Below are 16,206 nucleotides of genomic sequence, written 5' to 3' on the forward strand. Positions count from 1 at the left end.
CCCCCTTTTCCCCTCACTGTATATGTATCTTTTCCCTTTTTGCTTCCTTTATGATGAATTCCTGTTCTGTTCTTTAACTATATAGAAGTGTCTATTTGTACGTCTCTAAATGTTTTGATGAATTGAACAATGTGGACCCTGTTGTAAACAAGTGTAATGCTTAATTGGGTCGTCCACTCACAGTTAACACTAGTCTTTGTATTGAGTTTGTGCTTAAAATGTACTGTAAATGCTACAAACTATTAATAAATATTTCAATCAATCAATCAATCAATCAATCTGAACTTGCATCACAAGTTGCGAAACAAGCGGAACGCTCGTTTGGAACATTTCGAACTGCTTGTGTTGCCCGTCGGTGAGGTTCAGACGTCACACCACCAAAACCCCGGCCCCCTGGTGACGCGTGTTCCGGTGCTGAAAGCAGCCAACTCATTGAGTGTTTAATGTTGAGTCGCAGAAATATAAACATCAGTTAAAAACGGACAGAACGGAACCACAAAGCAGGTAAAACCCGTGTGGATGTTCTCCTCGTGGACAATGACGACCCAAAGCACCGCCTGGGTTACATTTACTGACCTGTAGTTTACTGTAGTTTACTGACCTGTAGTTTAGCATTTTTAGGGACTTTCTAGTTGGCACGTTAGCATGTTAGCACGCCGGCTAGCCGGCTAGTGGTGGTGTGGTGGTGGTTTGATGCTAACGCCGACTAGCTAGCTGCTAAATCCCAGTGTGTCACAGGCTAGCGAAGGGAGAAGATTGTAAAAGAACAATATTATATCCATTATTGTGTTTTTGCAGATTATTTACTTTCTGTTCCACGTGAATAAAACCCTGTTCTTGTTGCAGGTTGTGTATTATTTGTTCCAGCATGTTTCTGACCAGATCAGAGTATGACCGGTGAGTCCGAAGGGGGATACAAGTTGCTTTGTCACGGATTGGATTTAAGTTTTTGATTGATTGAAATATGTATTAACCGTTTGCGGAATTTACAGTACATTTCAAGCACAAACTCAATACAAAGACTGTTAACTGTATGAGTGGACGACCCAATTAAGCATTACACTTGTTTACAACAGGGTCCACATTGTTCAATTCATCATTTAGAGACATACAAATAGACACTTCTATGTAGTTAAAGAACAGAACAGGAATTCATCATATAGGAAGCAAAAAGGGAAAAGATGCATGATATACAGTGAGGGGAGAGCAAACTGTCATGATTTAAATTCAATGACGTTGATGGTGTAATCTGTTGTGAGGTCTTAATAATGTAACTCACTATCAAATACATCATCTGCACACATTGTTGATTATAGTGTAATAGGGGTATATATATATATATATATATATATAGATCAGATCAGATTCACTCAAAAATTCATATATATTTTGTATGTACCTTTTTTTTATGTCATATTTTTAAATAATTCATGTCTTTTTCGTAAATGTAGGATAATGGTTGATTTGGGCTTTGTGTGTGTGTGTGTGTGATATTGTATTCGGTTATTTTAATTGTTTAGCTTTTGCGTGTAAATTTCTTTAAGTGCAATGTCCTTTTTTTTAATTGTACTGTTTGACCAAGGAGGGAATGAATGAGGACCTAAAAATAAACCATGACAGTTAACCCATTTTGGGGCGGAAACCCCTTTTGGTGTTAGCATTAAGTTATGCTTTAGCTATTGAAAAATAGCAGATCTATAAGCTCATATCGCGCCACCGAGTGGCGCGCTACGAGCTTGTAGGTCTGCTATTTTTGAAAAATGAAAGAACGACTGACACACAGAAACATAGCTTTTTCAGAAAAGTGTCAGGATGTAGAAGAACATTTGTAGAATCTGATCTCAGGTCAGAATGGGTTAATAGTTTATATGTGGTGGTTTATTGTACAGTGCTGTATTTTTGTGTGTCTCGTCATTAAAATGTTTCGATGAATTGAGTATTCTGGTCCCCAATGGAACTGCTCTGTGTTGCAGGGGGGTGAACACCTTCTCTCCTGAAGGGAGGTTATTCCAGGTCGAGTATGCCATCGAGGCCATCAAGGTGAGGCTTTCACTGTGTGTGTGTGTGTGTGTGTGTGTGTGTGCACTTGTGTGTGTGCACTTGTGTGTGTGTGTGTGTGTGTGTGTGTGTGTGTGTGTGTGTGTGTGTGTGCGTGCGGGATCTATTATCCTATTTAGACCTGAGGACACATCTGTGTCACCTTATAGCTTTTGACCATATTTTAAACTTTAGCTGTTAAAAAATATCAGATCTACAAGCGCTCATAGCGCGGCACTCGGTGCCGCGCTATGAGTAGATCTGCTATTGGCTGCCTACATGCCCCCAGCCATTGTAACCTGAGACCTCTCGTGGCTTATTGTTTAACCCATTCTGAACGGGAACCCATTTTGGTGTCAGCATCATGTTGTGCTTTAGCTATTTAAAAATAGCAGATCTACAAGCTCATACGAGCTTGTAGGTCTGCTATTTTTGAAAAATCGAAGAATGACTGACATTTTTAGAATCTGATCTTAGGTCAGAATGGGTTAATCAGACCAGTGTGTGTCCAGTGGAAACCTCGTATGAATCTGATCTCAGGTCAGAATGGGATAAATATTGTATCGTTGTGTCCAGCTGGGCTCCACAGCCATCTTTATAAACATGTATATTGTGTTGTTCTGTCCAGCTGGGCTCCACAGCCATCTTTATAAACATGTATATTGTATCGTTCTTGTCCAGCTGGGCTCCAACAGCCATCTTTATAAACATGTATATTGTGTCGTTCTGTCCAGCTGGGCTCCACAGCCATCTTTATAAACATGTATATTGTATTGTTGTGTCCAGCTGGGCTCCACGGCCATCTTTATAAACATGTATATTGTATCGTTCTGTCCAGCTGGGCTCCACAGCCATCTTTATAAACATGTATATTGTATTGTTGTGTCCAGCTGGGCTCCACAGCCATCTTTATAAACATGTATATTGTATCGTTCTGTCCAGCTGGGCTCCACAGCCATCTTTATAAACATGTATATTGTATTGTTGTGTCCAGCTGGGCTCCACAGCCATCTTTATAAACATGTATATCGTGTCGTTCTGTCCAGCTGGGCTCCACGGCCATCTTTATAAACATGTATATCGTGTCGTTCTGTCCAGCTGGGCTCCACGGCCATCTTTATAAACATGTATATCGTGTCGTTCTGTCCAGCTGGGCTCCACGGCCATCGGCATCCAGACAGCAGAGGGAGTGTGTCTGGCCGTGGAGAAGAGGATCACGTCTCCTCTGATGGAGCCCAGCAGCATCGAGAAGATCGTGGAGATCGACTCGCACATCGGTGAGTCGGCCGGACAATACTTTCTGACGCCTAAAAACGAGTTAACCCCATTCTGACCAGTGTGTGTCCAGTGGAAACCTCGTATGAATCTGATCTCAGGTCAGAATGGGTTAATGTCGTCATAACGTTCCAAACCGTTTCCCCTCCCAGGCTGTGCCATGAGTGGTCTGATCGCAGACGCCAAGACTCTCATCGACAAGGCTAGAGTGGAAACACAGGTACGTTTATGATTATTAATATTAAACACATTAAACACAGGTACGTTTATGAGTATTAATATTAAACACATTAAACACAGGTACGTTTATGATTCTGACTGAAGGATTGGCAGCACACAAAGGGCAGACATCAACGTTTAACGCTTCCGTTGCTCCAGACTGTACGACAAGAGCATTTATATTTTACTCGTGATCAGAGCTTCCGTTGCTCCAGACTGTACGACAAGAGCATTTATATTTTACTCGTGATCAGAGCTTCCGTTGCTCCAGACTGTACGACAAGAGCATTTATATTTTACTCATGATCAGAGCTTCCGTTGCTCCAGACTGTACGACGGAAGCATTTATATTTTACTCATGATCAGAGCTTCCGTTGCTCCAGACTGTACGACGGAAGCATTTATATTTTACTCATGATCAGAGCTTCCGTTGCTCCAGACTGTACGACGGAAGCGTTTATATTTTACTCATGATCAGAGCTTCCGTTGCTCCAGACTGTACGACGGAAGCATTTATATTTTACTCATGATCAGAGCTTCCGTTGCTCCAGACTGTATGACGGAAGCATTTATATTTTACTCGTGATCAGAGCTTCCGTTGCTCCAGACTGTACGACGGAAGCATTTATATTTTACTCATGATCAGAGCTTCCGTTGCTCCAGACTGTACGACGGAAGCGTTTATATTTTACTCATGATCAGAGCTTCCGTTGCTCCAGACTGTACGACGGAAGCATTTATATTTTACTCATGATCAGAGCTTCCGTTGCTCCAGACTGTATGACGGAAGCATTTATATTTTACTCGTGATCAGAGCTTCCGTTGCTCCAGACTGTACGACGGAAGCGTTTATATTTTACTCATGATCGGAGCTTCCGTTGCTCCAGACTGTACGACGGAAGCATTTATATTTTACTCATGATCAGAGCTTCCGTTGCTCCAGACTGTACGACGGAAGCATTTATATTTTACTCGTGATCGGAGCTTCCGTTGCTCCAGACTGTACGACGGAAGCATTTATATTTTACTCGTGATCAGAGCTTCCGTTGCTCCAGACTGTACGACGGAAGCATTTATATTTTACTCGTGATCAGAGCTTCCGTTGCTCCAGACTGTACGACGGAAGCATTTATATTTTACTCGTGATCAGAGCTTCCGTTGCTCCCGACTGTACGACGGAAGCATTTATATTTTTTACTCATGATCAGAGCTTCCGTTGCTCCAGACTGTACGACGGAAGCGTTTATATTTTACTCATGATCAGAGCTTCCGTTGCTCCAGACTGTATGACGGAAGCATTTATATTTTACTCGTGATCAGAGCTTCCGTTGCTCCAGACTGTACGACGGAAGCATTTATATTTTACTCGTGATCAGAGCTTCCGTTGCTCCAGACTGTATGACGGAAGCATTTATATTTTACTCATGATCAGAGCTTCCGTTGCTCCAGACTGTACGACGGAAGCATTTATATTTTTTACTCATGATCAGAGCTTCCGTTGCTCCAGACTGTATGACGGAAGCATTTATATTTTACTCATGATCAGAGCTTCCGTTGCTCCGGACTGTACGACGGAAGCATTTATATTTTACTCGTGATCAGAGCTTCCGTTGCTCCAGACTGTACGACGGAAGCATTTATATTTTACTCATGATCAGAGCTTCCGTTGCTCCAGACTGTACGACGGAAGCGTTTATATTTTACTCATGATCAGAGCTTCCGTTGCTCCAGACTGTATGACGTAACGTGGGACTAGCTACATTTAAACGGTGTTTCGTTCCTCACAGAACCACTGGTTCACCTACAACGAGACCATGACGGTAGAGAGTGTGACCCAGGCTGTGTCTAACCTGGCTCTGCAGTTTGGAGAGGAGGACGCCGACCCTGGAGCCATGGTACACACACACACACACGGACACACACGGACACACACACACACACACACACACACACACACACGGACACACACACACACACACACACACACGCACACACACACACTCCACCTGCAGAGGAGGAGGCTGACCCTGAGGCTAGGGTCAGTCAGTCACTCTCCTCATCCTCGCCTCAAATCCATTGACTTGAGTTATTACACAGCCTTACACTATACTATTATTATTAATAATAATAATAACTTATATAGCGCTTTTCTGAGTACCCAAAGACGCTTTGCAGAGGGGGGTCTTTACAGAGATAACAACACAAACAAAAACAACTTTATTAGAAATAATCACTGGAAGCTAAAAAAAACATTAAAAGACAGTGAAAAGGTTTAGCTGCGGAAGGCAATGTTGAAAAACCCACCTTTTCAGACTCCATCATGGCCCATAGCACTTACCCCACCCCCTTAGATAGCATTTCTATAGACTTAGATAGCATTTGACACAGACTTATAGCATGTTATGTAGACAGCACTATAATTGCATTGTATGTAGTCATAGCACGTCATAGTACATATGTATAGCATAGTAGTATAGATGTATAGTTTATATGTATAGTTTCATTATATAGATATTCCACTGTTACTTTCTTAGCTTACGCATGTTTCATGATTGTTTTTATGTGATGTATTCCCATGCTTTTTGTTCTTGCTTAATGTAAGTCGCTCTGGATTAAGAGCGTCTGATAATGCCTACATTGTAAATTGTAAGAGGGGGGTCTTGAGGGCGGTTTTGGAGGGGGGGGGGGCATCTCTGAGTGCCTTAGGGAGGGCATTCTGTCACCCCGTGTTATTAAAGGGACACTTCACCCTTTTTGCAAAAAAAAATATGTTAATGACGTTTAGAAGATTTAGAACACTTTCCTGGGGGTCTTTATGTGTGTAATATGTGGTTTTAGATATTTTAGATTGTAGCAGTGAGCCCGGTGTCTCTGATGTCATGGACACTGGTCTCACTACCTTCCTGGACTACAATTCCCACCATTCTTTGGTGCACTGCTCCTCCTTGTGGATAGGAGGGAGGGGCTGTCTTACTGAGACAACATGTAGTCCAGGAAGGAAGTGAGCCCAGTGTCCATGACATCAGAGACACTGTGCTCACTGCTACAATCTAGAATATCTAAAACCACATATTACACACATAAAGACCCCCAGGAAAGTGTTCTAAAGCTTCTAAACGTCATTAACATATATATTTTTGCAAACAGGGTGAAGTGTCCAATTAATGCCTATTGTGGGGCACGTGAAAGGTTCCCGTCTCTAAATAAATGTCCCCGTCTCTAAAAAGCGTGCGTTTCTCCTCCTCAGAGTCGGCCTTTCGGTGTAGCGCTGCTGTTTGGAGGACTCGACGAGAAAGGACCCCAGCTGTACGTAGAATCACTAATCGCACGCACGCACACACACACACACACACACACACACACACACACACACACACACACACACACACACACACACACACAGCATGCTTTCTGCCAATGTTGTATTTTGTTTAACCCATGTCTTCTACATCCTGACAGTTTTCTGAAAAAGCTAAGTTTCTGTGTCAGTCGTTCTTCGGACTTTTCAAAAAATAGCAGACCTACAAGCTCATAGCGCGCCACTCGGTGGCGCGCTATGAGCTTGAAATATGTACACGGTAGAATGTGGTTCTGCGTGGGAGCGTGCACGACGAAAATACTAGATCTGCGAGCTAAGAACACGTTGCGGCGTGATACCTTTGTTAGCTTGTAGATCTGTTATTTTTTGTCACATGTAGCTTTCGCTGGAGTCTGTCTTGGTGCATTAATGGAACACTGTTGTTTTCTCTGCCAGACATTACTCTATAAGACATGTCTCTAAACCTGGAGGGTCAAACTGAACGACCAATATGTCCATTTGAAGCTATGATTGATTCCATGCTTTCATATGGCATGAAACAACGGAAATATGGCCACCTTCTTTCACTGCATTCTTTCACCTTTTTAACTCTTAACTTTGCTTACTTTGTCCTAAATGGGTTCATTTCGTCCTGTGCTCCTCAGGTCCATATTTAACCCTTCCCTGTGCTCCTCAGGTCTATATTTAACCCTTCCCTGTGCCCCTCAGGTCTATATTTAACCCTTCCCTGTGCCCCTCAGGTCTATATTTAACCCTTCCCTGTGCTCCTCAGGTCCATATTTAACCCTTCCCTGTGCTCCTCAGGTCCATATTTAACCCTTCCCTGTGCCCCTCAGGTCTATATTTAACCCTCTGTGCCCCTCAGGTCCATATTTAACCCTTCCCTGTGCTCCTCAGGTCCATATTTAACCCTTCCCTGTGCTCCTCAGGTCCATATTTAACCCTTCCCTGTGCCCCTCAGGTCTATATTTAACCCTTCCCTGTGCCCCTCAGGTCTATATTTAACCCTTCCCTGTGCTCCTCAGGTCCATATTTAACCCTTCCCTGTGCTCCTCAGGTCCACATTTAACCCTTCCCTGTGCCCTTCAGGTCCACATTTAACCCTTCCCTGTGCCCCTCAGGTCCACATTTAACCCTTCCCTGTGCCCCTCAGGTCTATATTTAACCCTTCCCTGTGCTCCTCAGGTCCATATTTAACCCTTCCCTGTGCTCCTCAGGTCCACATTTAACCCTTCCCTGTGCCCTTCAGGTCCACATTTAACCCTTCCCTGTGCTCCTCAGGTCCACATTTAACCCTTCCCTGTGCCCTTCAGGTCCACATTTAACCCTTCCCTGTGCCCCTCAGGTCCATATTTAACCCTTCCCTGTGCTCCTCAGGTCCATATTTAACCCTTCCCTGTGCTCCTCAGGTCCATATTTAACCCTTCCCTGTGCTCCTCAGGTCCATATTTAACCCTCTGTGCCCCTCAGGTCCATATTTAACCCTTCCCTGTGCTCCTCAGGTCTATATTTAACCCTCTGTGCTCCTCAGGTCCATATTTAACCCTTCCCTGTGCCCCTCAGGTCTATATTTAACCCTTCCCTGTGCCCCTCAGGTCTATATTTAACCCTTCCCTGTGCTCCTCAGGTCCATATTTAACCCTCTGTGCCCCTCAGGTCTATATTTAACCCTCTGTGCCCCTCAGGTCCACATTTAACCCTTCCCTGTGCCCCTCAGGTCCATATTTAACCCTTCCCTGTGCCCCTCAGGTCTATATTTAACCCTTCCCTGTGCTCCTCAGGTCCATATTTAACCCTTCCCTGTGCTCCTCAGGTCCATATTTAACCCTTCCCTGTGCCCCTCAGGTCTATATTTAACCCTTCCCTGTGCTCCTCAGGTCCATATTTAACCCTTCCCTGTGCTCCTCAGGTCCATATTTAACCCTCTGTGCCCCTCAGGTCTATATTTAACCCTCTGTGCCCCTCAGGTCCATATTTAACCCTTCCCTGTGCCCCTCAGGTCTATATTTAACCCTTCCCTGTGCCCCTCAGGTCTATATTTAACCCTCTGTGCTCCTCAGGTCCATATTTAACCCTTCCCTGTGCCCCTCAGGTCCATATTTAACCCTTCCCTGTGCTCCTCAGGTCTATATTTAACCCTTCCCTGTGCCCCTCAGGTCCATATTTAACCCTTCCCTGTGCCCCTCAGGTCTATATTTAACCCTCTGTGCCCCTCAGGTCTATATTTAACCCTTCCCTGTGCTCCTCAGGTCCATATTTAACCCTTCCCTGTGCCCCTCAGGTCCATATTTAACCCTTCCCTGTGCTCCTCAGGTCTATATTTAACCCTTCCCTGTGCCCCTCAGGTCCATATTTAACCCTTCCCTGTGCCCCTCAGGTCTATATTTAACCCTCTGTGCCCCTCAGGTACACATTTAACCCTTCCCTGTGCCCCTCAGGTCCATATTTAACCCTTCCCTGTGCCCCTCAGGTCTATATTTAACCCTTCCCTGTGCCCCTCAGGTCTATATTTAACCCTTCCCTGTGCCCCTCAGGTCTATATTTAACCCTCTGTGCCCCTCAGGTCTATATTTAACCCTTCCCTGTGCCCCTCAGGTCTATATTTAACCCTTCCCTGTGCCCCTCAGGTCTATATTTAACCCTTCCCTGTGCCCCTCAGGTCTATATTTAACCCTTCCCTGTGCCCCTCAGGTCTATATTTAACCCTTCCCTGTGCTCCTCAGGTCTATATTTAACCCTTCCCTGTGCCCCTCAGGTCTATATTTAACCCTTCCCTGTGCCCCTCAGGTCTATATTTAACCCTTCCCTGTGCCCCTCAGGTCTATATTTAACCCTTCCCTGTGCCCCTCAGGTCTATATTTAACCCTTCCCTGTGCTCCTCAGGTCCACATTTAACCCTTCCCTGTGCTCCTCAGGTCCACATTTAACCCTTCCCTGTGCCCCTCAGGTCCACATTTAACCCTTCCCTGTGCTCCTCAGGTCTATATTTAACCCTTCCCTGTGCCCCTCAGGTCCACATTTAACCCTTCCCTGTGCCCCTCAGGTCCACATTTAACCCTTCCCTGTGCTCCTCAGGTCTATATTTAACCCTTCCCTGTGCTCCTCAGGTCCACATTTAACCCTTCCCTGTGCCCCTCAGGTCCACATTTAACCCTTCCCTGTGCTCCTCAGGTCTATATTTAACCCTTCCCTGTGCTCCTCAGGTCTATATTTAACCCTTCCCTGTGCCCCTCAGGTCCACATTTAACCCTTCCCTGTGCTCCTCAGGTCTATATTTAACCCTTCCCTGTGCCCTTCAGGTCCACATTTAACCCTTCCCTGTGCTCCTCAGGTCCACATTTAACCCTTCCCTGTGCTCCTCAGGTCTATATTTAACCCTTCCCTGTGCCCTTCAGGTCCACATTTAACCCTTCCCTGTGCCCCTCAGGTCCACATTTAACCCTTCCCTGTGCTCCTCAGGTCTATATTTAACCCTTCCCTGTGCCCCTCAGGTCCACATTTAACCCTTCCCTGTGCTCCTCAGGTCCACATTTAACCCTTCCCTGTGCCCCTCAGGTCCACATTTAACCCTTCCCTGTGCTCCTCAGGTCTATATTTAACCCTTCCCTGTGCCCCTCAGGTCCACATTTAACCCTTCCCTGTGCTCCTCAGGTACCACATGGACCCCTCGGGGACCTTCGTCCAGTGTGATGCTCGGGCCATCGGCTCGGCCTCAGAGGGCGCTCAGAGCTCTCTGCAGGAGGTCTATCACAAGGTACGGAGCGGTGTTGTTTTCCTCGACTAAAACTAAGACGAAAAATGTCCGTCGACTACTTTTTTCCACTGACGAAAACTAAATGAAAACTATGCTATGGTGACTAAAACTAAGACTAGATATACTGACAATTTAGTCAACAAATAAAAATTAGACTAAAATGTTAGGAAGGGACTAGTGGACAAGAAATCCAGTATAAGTCATTTTACACTTGGTTGCATCATGCTGAAAATAGCAGATCTACAAGCTCACAACGCGGCGTCTCTTATGCCTTGCTTTTCTTTTATTCTCCATTGTTCTGTAAACTTTGAGCTGCATTTCATGTCATGAAAGGTGCTATAAAGATAAAGTTGTATTATTATTATTAAAATATGTTTATAATCCTCTCTCTCTCTCTCTCTCTCTCTCTCTCTCTCTCTCTCTCTCTCTCTCTCTCTCTCTCTCTCTCTCTCTCTCTCTCTGTCTCTCTGTCTCTCTGTCTCTCTGTCTCTCTGTCTCTCTGTCTCTCTCTCTCTCTCTGTCTCTCTGTCTCTCTCTCTCTCTCCACAGTCCATGACACTAAAAGACGCCATCAAGTCGTCTCTGACCATCCTGAAGCAAGTGATGGAGGAGAAGCTCAACGCCACCAACATCGAGGTTTGTCATTTCATTTCCATTTTAACCCATTCTGACCTGAGATCAGATTCATACGAGGTTTCCACTGGACACACACTGGTCTGATTAACCCATTCTGACCTGAGATCAGATTCATACGAGGTTTCCACTGGACACACACTCGTCTGATTTACCCATTCTGACCTGAGATCAGATTCATACGAGGTTTCCACTGGACACACACTGGTCTGATTATAACCCATTCTGACCTGAGATCAGATTTAAAAAAATGTCAGTCGTTCTTCGATTTTTTTCAAAAATAGCAGACCTACAAGCTCGTAGCGCGCCACTACGAGCTTGTAGATCTGCTATTTTTCAATAGCTAAAGCATAACATGATGCTAACACCAAAATGGGTTCCCGTTCAGAATGGTTTGGATTATTGATTTTTTTTTAGATATTTTTTATTTTCATTTAGAGAGAACTTTAGAGCTGTCTGTGCTTGAGCAAAATGTGACGGTGTGTCTGGAGCAGTCTGGACACATCCATGTCTCTGCCAGGTGATTTATTCTGATCGACTGCACCTTTTGTTAAACACATTCTGGGCTCTAACTGAGCATCATGTTATACTTTAGCTATTGAAAAATAGCAGACCTACAAGCTCGTTTTTAATCGTGAAAATGCTGCACAAATCGTTGAAAATGTAACATATATTCTTTCAGAAGACTTTTTATTTTATTTCGAAGTCACGCCTAAATGGGTTAAATTGACACACACGTACACACACTCCTCTCTCTCTCTCTCTCTCTCTCTCTCTCTCTCTCTCTCTGTCGCTCTAATTAATCAGTCTCATGTCACACAGCTGTGTCTAGTTTCTTCCGGCAGGATGGGAGCTGCCGTTGCCAGTCTCTCTCTAACCCCTCCCCTCCCCCTCTTTCTATTCCCAGCTGAACCAGGGAAGACGTCCCACATGTATTATAACCTCTCTCTCTCTCTCTCTCTCTCTCTCTCTCTCTCTCTCTCTCTCTCTCTCTCTCTTTCTCTCTCTCTCCCCCCCCCCCCCCCCCCCCCAGCTGGCCACCATAGAACCAGGGAAGACGTTCCACATGTACTCCAAAGAGGAGCTGGAGGACGTGATCAAGGACATCTAGAGACCGACCGACCGACTGAGGGACAGACGGACGGGGTCACGTGTTCCTGTGACCTCTGGGGGGGGGGGGGGGGGGGGGGGTGGTGGTGTACCAAAATGACTCCAAAGGTCACCCACCACCCTCCCAACGACAACAACAAACACTTCCCCATCGGCACTAGAGAGAGAGAGGGAGGTTCTTGGATCAGATCTTATGGTTTTCCATTATTTCTAAAAGTTCTGCGATGTCGTGTAGATGTTTCCTAGCTCTGGGGGGGGAGGGGAGGGGGGGGGGTCTTTTTTTCTTACCGATTAATGCCACCATTAAACTGTTATATTCTAAACGTTGATCTGACTCATGGATTCCTTCTGTTCTTTTAGGAGTTTAGCGGTTTGTTCACATTTAGGGAGGTTTTTTATGGGGGGGAAGTTCAGTGAATTATGTTGAGTTATTTAGGCATCCGTTAACGATATACCGTATTGTGTCGAATATAAGAACCACTCTTATTATAAGACGACCCCTATTTTTCGAAGACTCATTTGTGGGGGAAAAAAAGAACATTGAATGTCAAATCTAGTCCCCCAATAATAATAGTAATACTGAGAAGAGAAGAGAACTGCTGAGGACAGACAACCATCCGCAAACTACAGACAGGTGTCTGTTCTGTTCCAAGGTTATAATAGTTAACTAAAACTAACTAAAAAACGAAAACTAGAAAAAGAAAAAAATAATTGAGTTAACAAACTAATGACTAAAACTAAATTAAACGATAACTACAACTGAGACTGTATTGTGTGTCCTCAAAACTAACTGCAATTATAGACAAAATACCCTTAGTTTTATCTCCTCTTTTCTCCAAGTTTCGCGGCAGTTTCAGCATGTAGCCACGCTAACCCTAACACGCTAACCTAACACGCTAACCCTAAACCCACAAATAAACTAAAACTTAAGCATTTTAACCTAAATAAAAACTAGCAAACCCGCTCTAAAAACTAACTAAAACTAACTGAATTAGAAAAGAATGTCAAATCTAACAAACGAAACTATAATGAAAATAACTAAACTATTGTCTGTTCGTCAGAGGTAAATAAAATCATGTGAAAACTGAAAATACAAGATCCTTGTAAGATAATTGATCAAATAGTTTGTTGGACGAGAGAATTAACATTTAACCCATTCTGACCTGAGATCAGATTCATACGAGGTTTCCACTGGACACACACTGGTCTGATTGACCCATTCTGACCTGAGATCAGATAAAAAAAAATGTCAGTCGTTCTTCGATTTTTTCAAAAATAGCACACCTACAAGCTCGTATCGCGCCACTCGGTGGCGCGATATGAGCTTGTAGATCTGCTATTTTTCAATAGCTAAAGCATAACATGATGCTGACACCAAAATGGGGGCCCGGTCAGAATTTGAAGGAGAAAAAAAAAAGACTTCTCTCTTCTGGGAAAAAAAAACATTTCTTTTTTTAAAGAATCTTGAAACATGTTGAACCAACCTATTGTGGCATCGTGTGAGTTGAGTTCCATAATATAAGCCTAGCTTTTTTTCTACACACTTTTCTGCGCGGGAACCCCTTTTGGTGTCAGCATCATGTCATGCTTTATAGCTATTGAAAAACAGCAGATCTACAAGCTCGTAGCGCGCCACCGAGTGGAGCGCTACGAGCTGGTAGGTCTGCTGTTTTTGAAGAATCGTGACAAAGTGTTCGAGAACGACTGACATAGAAACATAGCTTTTTCAAGAAAACAGTCAGGATTTGTAGAATCGTTCCCAGGTCAAAATGGGTTAATTTATTTGAACATGGAAGTACAGGACTACATTATTATGGTACAAGATGTCATGAAATATCAGTATAATAAATGTCATGTATAATAAATATCACACCCGTGTGAAGTTAGGGCCGCTGTATAGACACAGTTTTATGACGTAATTATCAGACAAAACAAACATTAAACCTTTATATAGCCTCAATACGTTAATACAACAAATGCACAAGAAAGAAGTGTGTGTGTGTGTGTGTGTGTGTGTGTGTGTGTGTGTATACTATAAGGGAATTCTGGACAAAATGTACAACTATTATCAAACCAATAGGCTAATGATAGAACTGTTCTTAGATTCAATCAATCCTCAGTGAAGGTGAAATCCTCTCTTGTCGGGGGGGTCCGTGGCGTGTCTTTTCAAATGGGGGGGGGGGGGGTCCGCGGACTAATAAACCGTCGGTTTGTTTGGGGGTCATTCATTTCATGACATGAAATAGTTTGAGAACCACTGATTTGAAATGTAACGGTTTGACGCTTGTGTCCCAGTGAACTGTAATTCCCACTCAGACCACAGGAGGGCAGACTAACACCACGAAACGAGCCCTGGAAAGCTCCCCTCCTTTAGTTAAACAGCCAATGAAAATGCAGACGATGTTCTCCTCTCAGACTCAGCCAATCCTGTGCCATGCTGGATGGGAGAGAGAGAGAGACACACACACACACACACACACACACACACACACACAGAGAGAGAGGCACACAGAGAGAGAGAGAGAGAGAGAGAGAGGCAGGAGAGAGAGAGAGGGGCAGGAGAGAGAGAGAGACACACACACACACACACACACACACACACACACACACACACACACACACACACACACACACACACACACACACACACACACACACACACACACACACACACACACAGAGAGAGAGAGAGAGATATATACACACACACACACACAGAGAGAGAGAGAGAGAGAGAGAGAGACACATACACACACACACACACACACACACACAATCTACTGGAAAATAACTGAACCGGTTCCCACTGGGAACCAACCGGTGGAAAAGAACTGAACCGGTTCCCACTGGGAACCGACCGGTGGAAAAGAACTGAACCGGTTCCCACTGGGAACCGACCGGTGGAAAAGAACTGAACCGGTTCCCACTGGGAACCGACCGGTGGAAAAGAACTGAACCGGTTCCCACTGGGAACCGACCGGTGGAAAAGGGGTCTGACTCATGTTGTCCTGCAGAGGCCATAATAATAATATTAGCACAGTGAATAATAATATTATAATAATTATTAGCACAGTGAATAATAATATAATAATAATATTAGCCCAGTGAATAAGCTATTGAAATAAGCTGGTCATCAAGGACTGTTTGGACGAAGCTTTAATATTTAGATACTGTGTGTACAGTCGATTTTCACCATATTAACGGTTTGTATTTGCACTGTATATCCACAGAGCTGTGAAAAAAAGGTACATTTTGCATCCAAGTATTAATTGTAAACTGTTAAGACAATAAACTTTTGTATAATGTACGTTCAGCTTGTCTTCATCATTTGCCAAGATAATTATTATTGCTATAGTCATTTAGTCATTGCTATAGAGCCGTATAAATATTCTCTTATGGGGGTGGGGGGGTCCCCTGGCATATATTATCAAATGGGGGGGTATATAAACTAAATAAGGTTTGAGAACCACTGGATTAAGGCAAGGATTGACACGGTTCTGAGGCCGTGGGGGGCCATGGTGTAGCATGTGGGCACAGGGGTCACGTTTGGGCTGGACACTATTAACTTTGCACAGGACGGTGATATTATAATGCGTTTTGTTTGATCCACAATACTCCGGGGCAGAAGGTGGCGCTAGTGAAACAAAAAGACCAACACTATGTCATGTGACATTAGTGGGCGGGACGTTAATACTTCCTGTCATGTGACATTAGTGGGCGGGGCGATGATTCTCTTCCTGTCATGTGACATTAGTGGGCGGGGCGATGATTCTCTTCCTGTCATGTGACATTAGTGGGCGGTTACCCTGGGTAAACATAGTACCTTTCCTTAGTCCAGTTACCCTGGGTAAACATAGTA

At 44.1% G+C, this 16,206-nt stretch overlaps 1 protein-coding gene across 1 annotated transcript; it reads left to right on the forward strand.

The window, feature by feature from the left end:
* Window positions 1-409: 409 nt before the first annotated feature.
* On the forward strand, window positions 410-12,420 carry psma5 (proteasome 20S subunit alpha 5). Its single transcript, XM_083788710.1, has 10 exons — window positions 410-504; window positions 847-897; window positions 1,974-2,040; window positions 3,188-3,314; window positions 3,465-3,532; window positions 5,319-5,426; window positions 6,779-6,837; window positions 10,502-10,604; window positions 11,154-11,240; window positions 12,271-12,420. Exons 2-10 carry the CDS (start codon window positions 869-871, stop codon window positions 12,346-12,348), a joined length of 726 nt encoding a protein of 241 aa, XP_083644836.1. The 5' UTR covers window positions 410-504; window positions 847-868; the 3' UTR covers window positions 12,349-12,420.
* Window positions 12,421-16,206: the final 3,786 nt, after the last annotated feature.

Source organism: Protomyctophum parallelum (assembly GCF_964188405.1).
Source record: "Protomyctophum parallelum genome assembly, chromosome: 18".
NCBI classification, from domain to species: domain Eukaryota; kingdom Metazoa; phylum Chordata; class Actinopteri; order Myctophiformes; family Myctophidae; genus Protomyctophum; species Protomyctophum parallelum.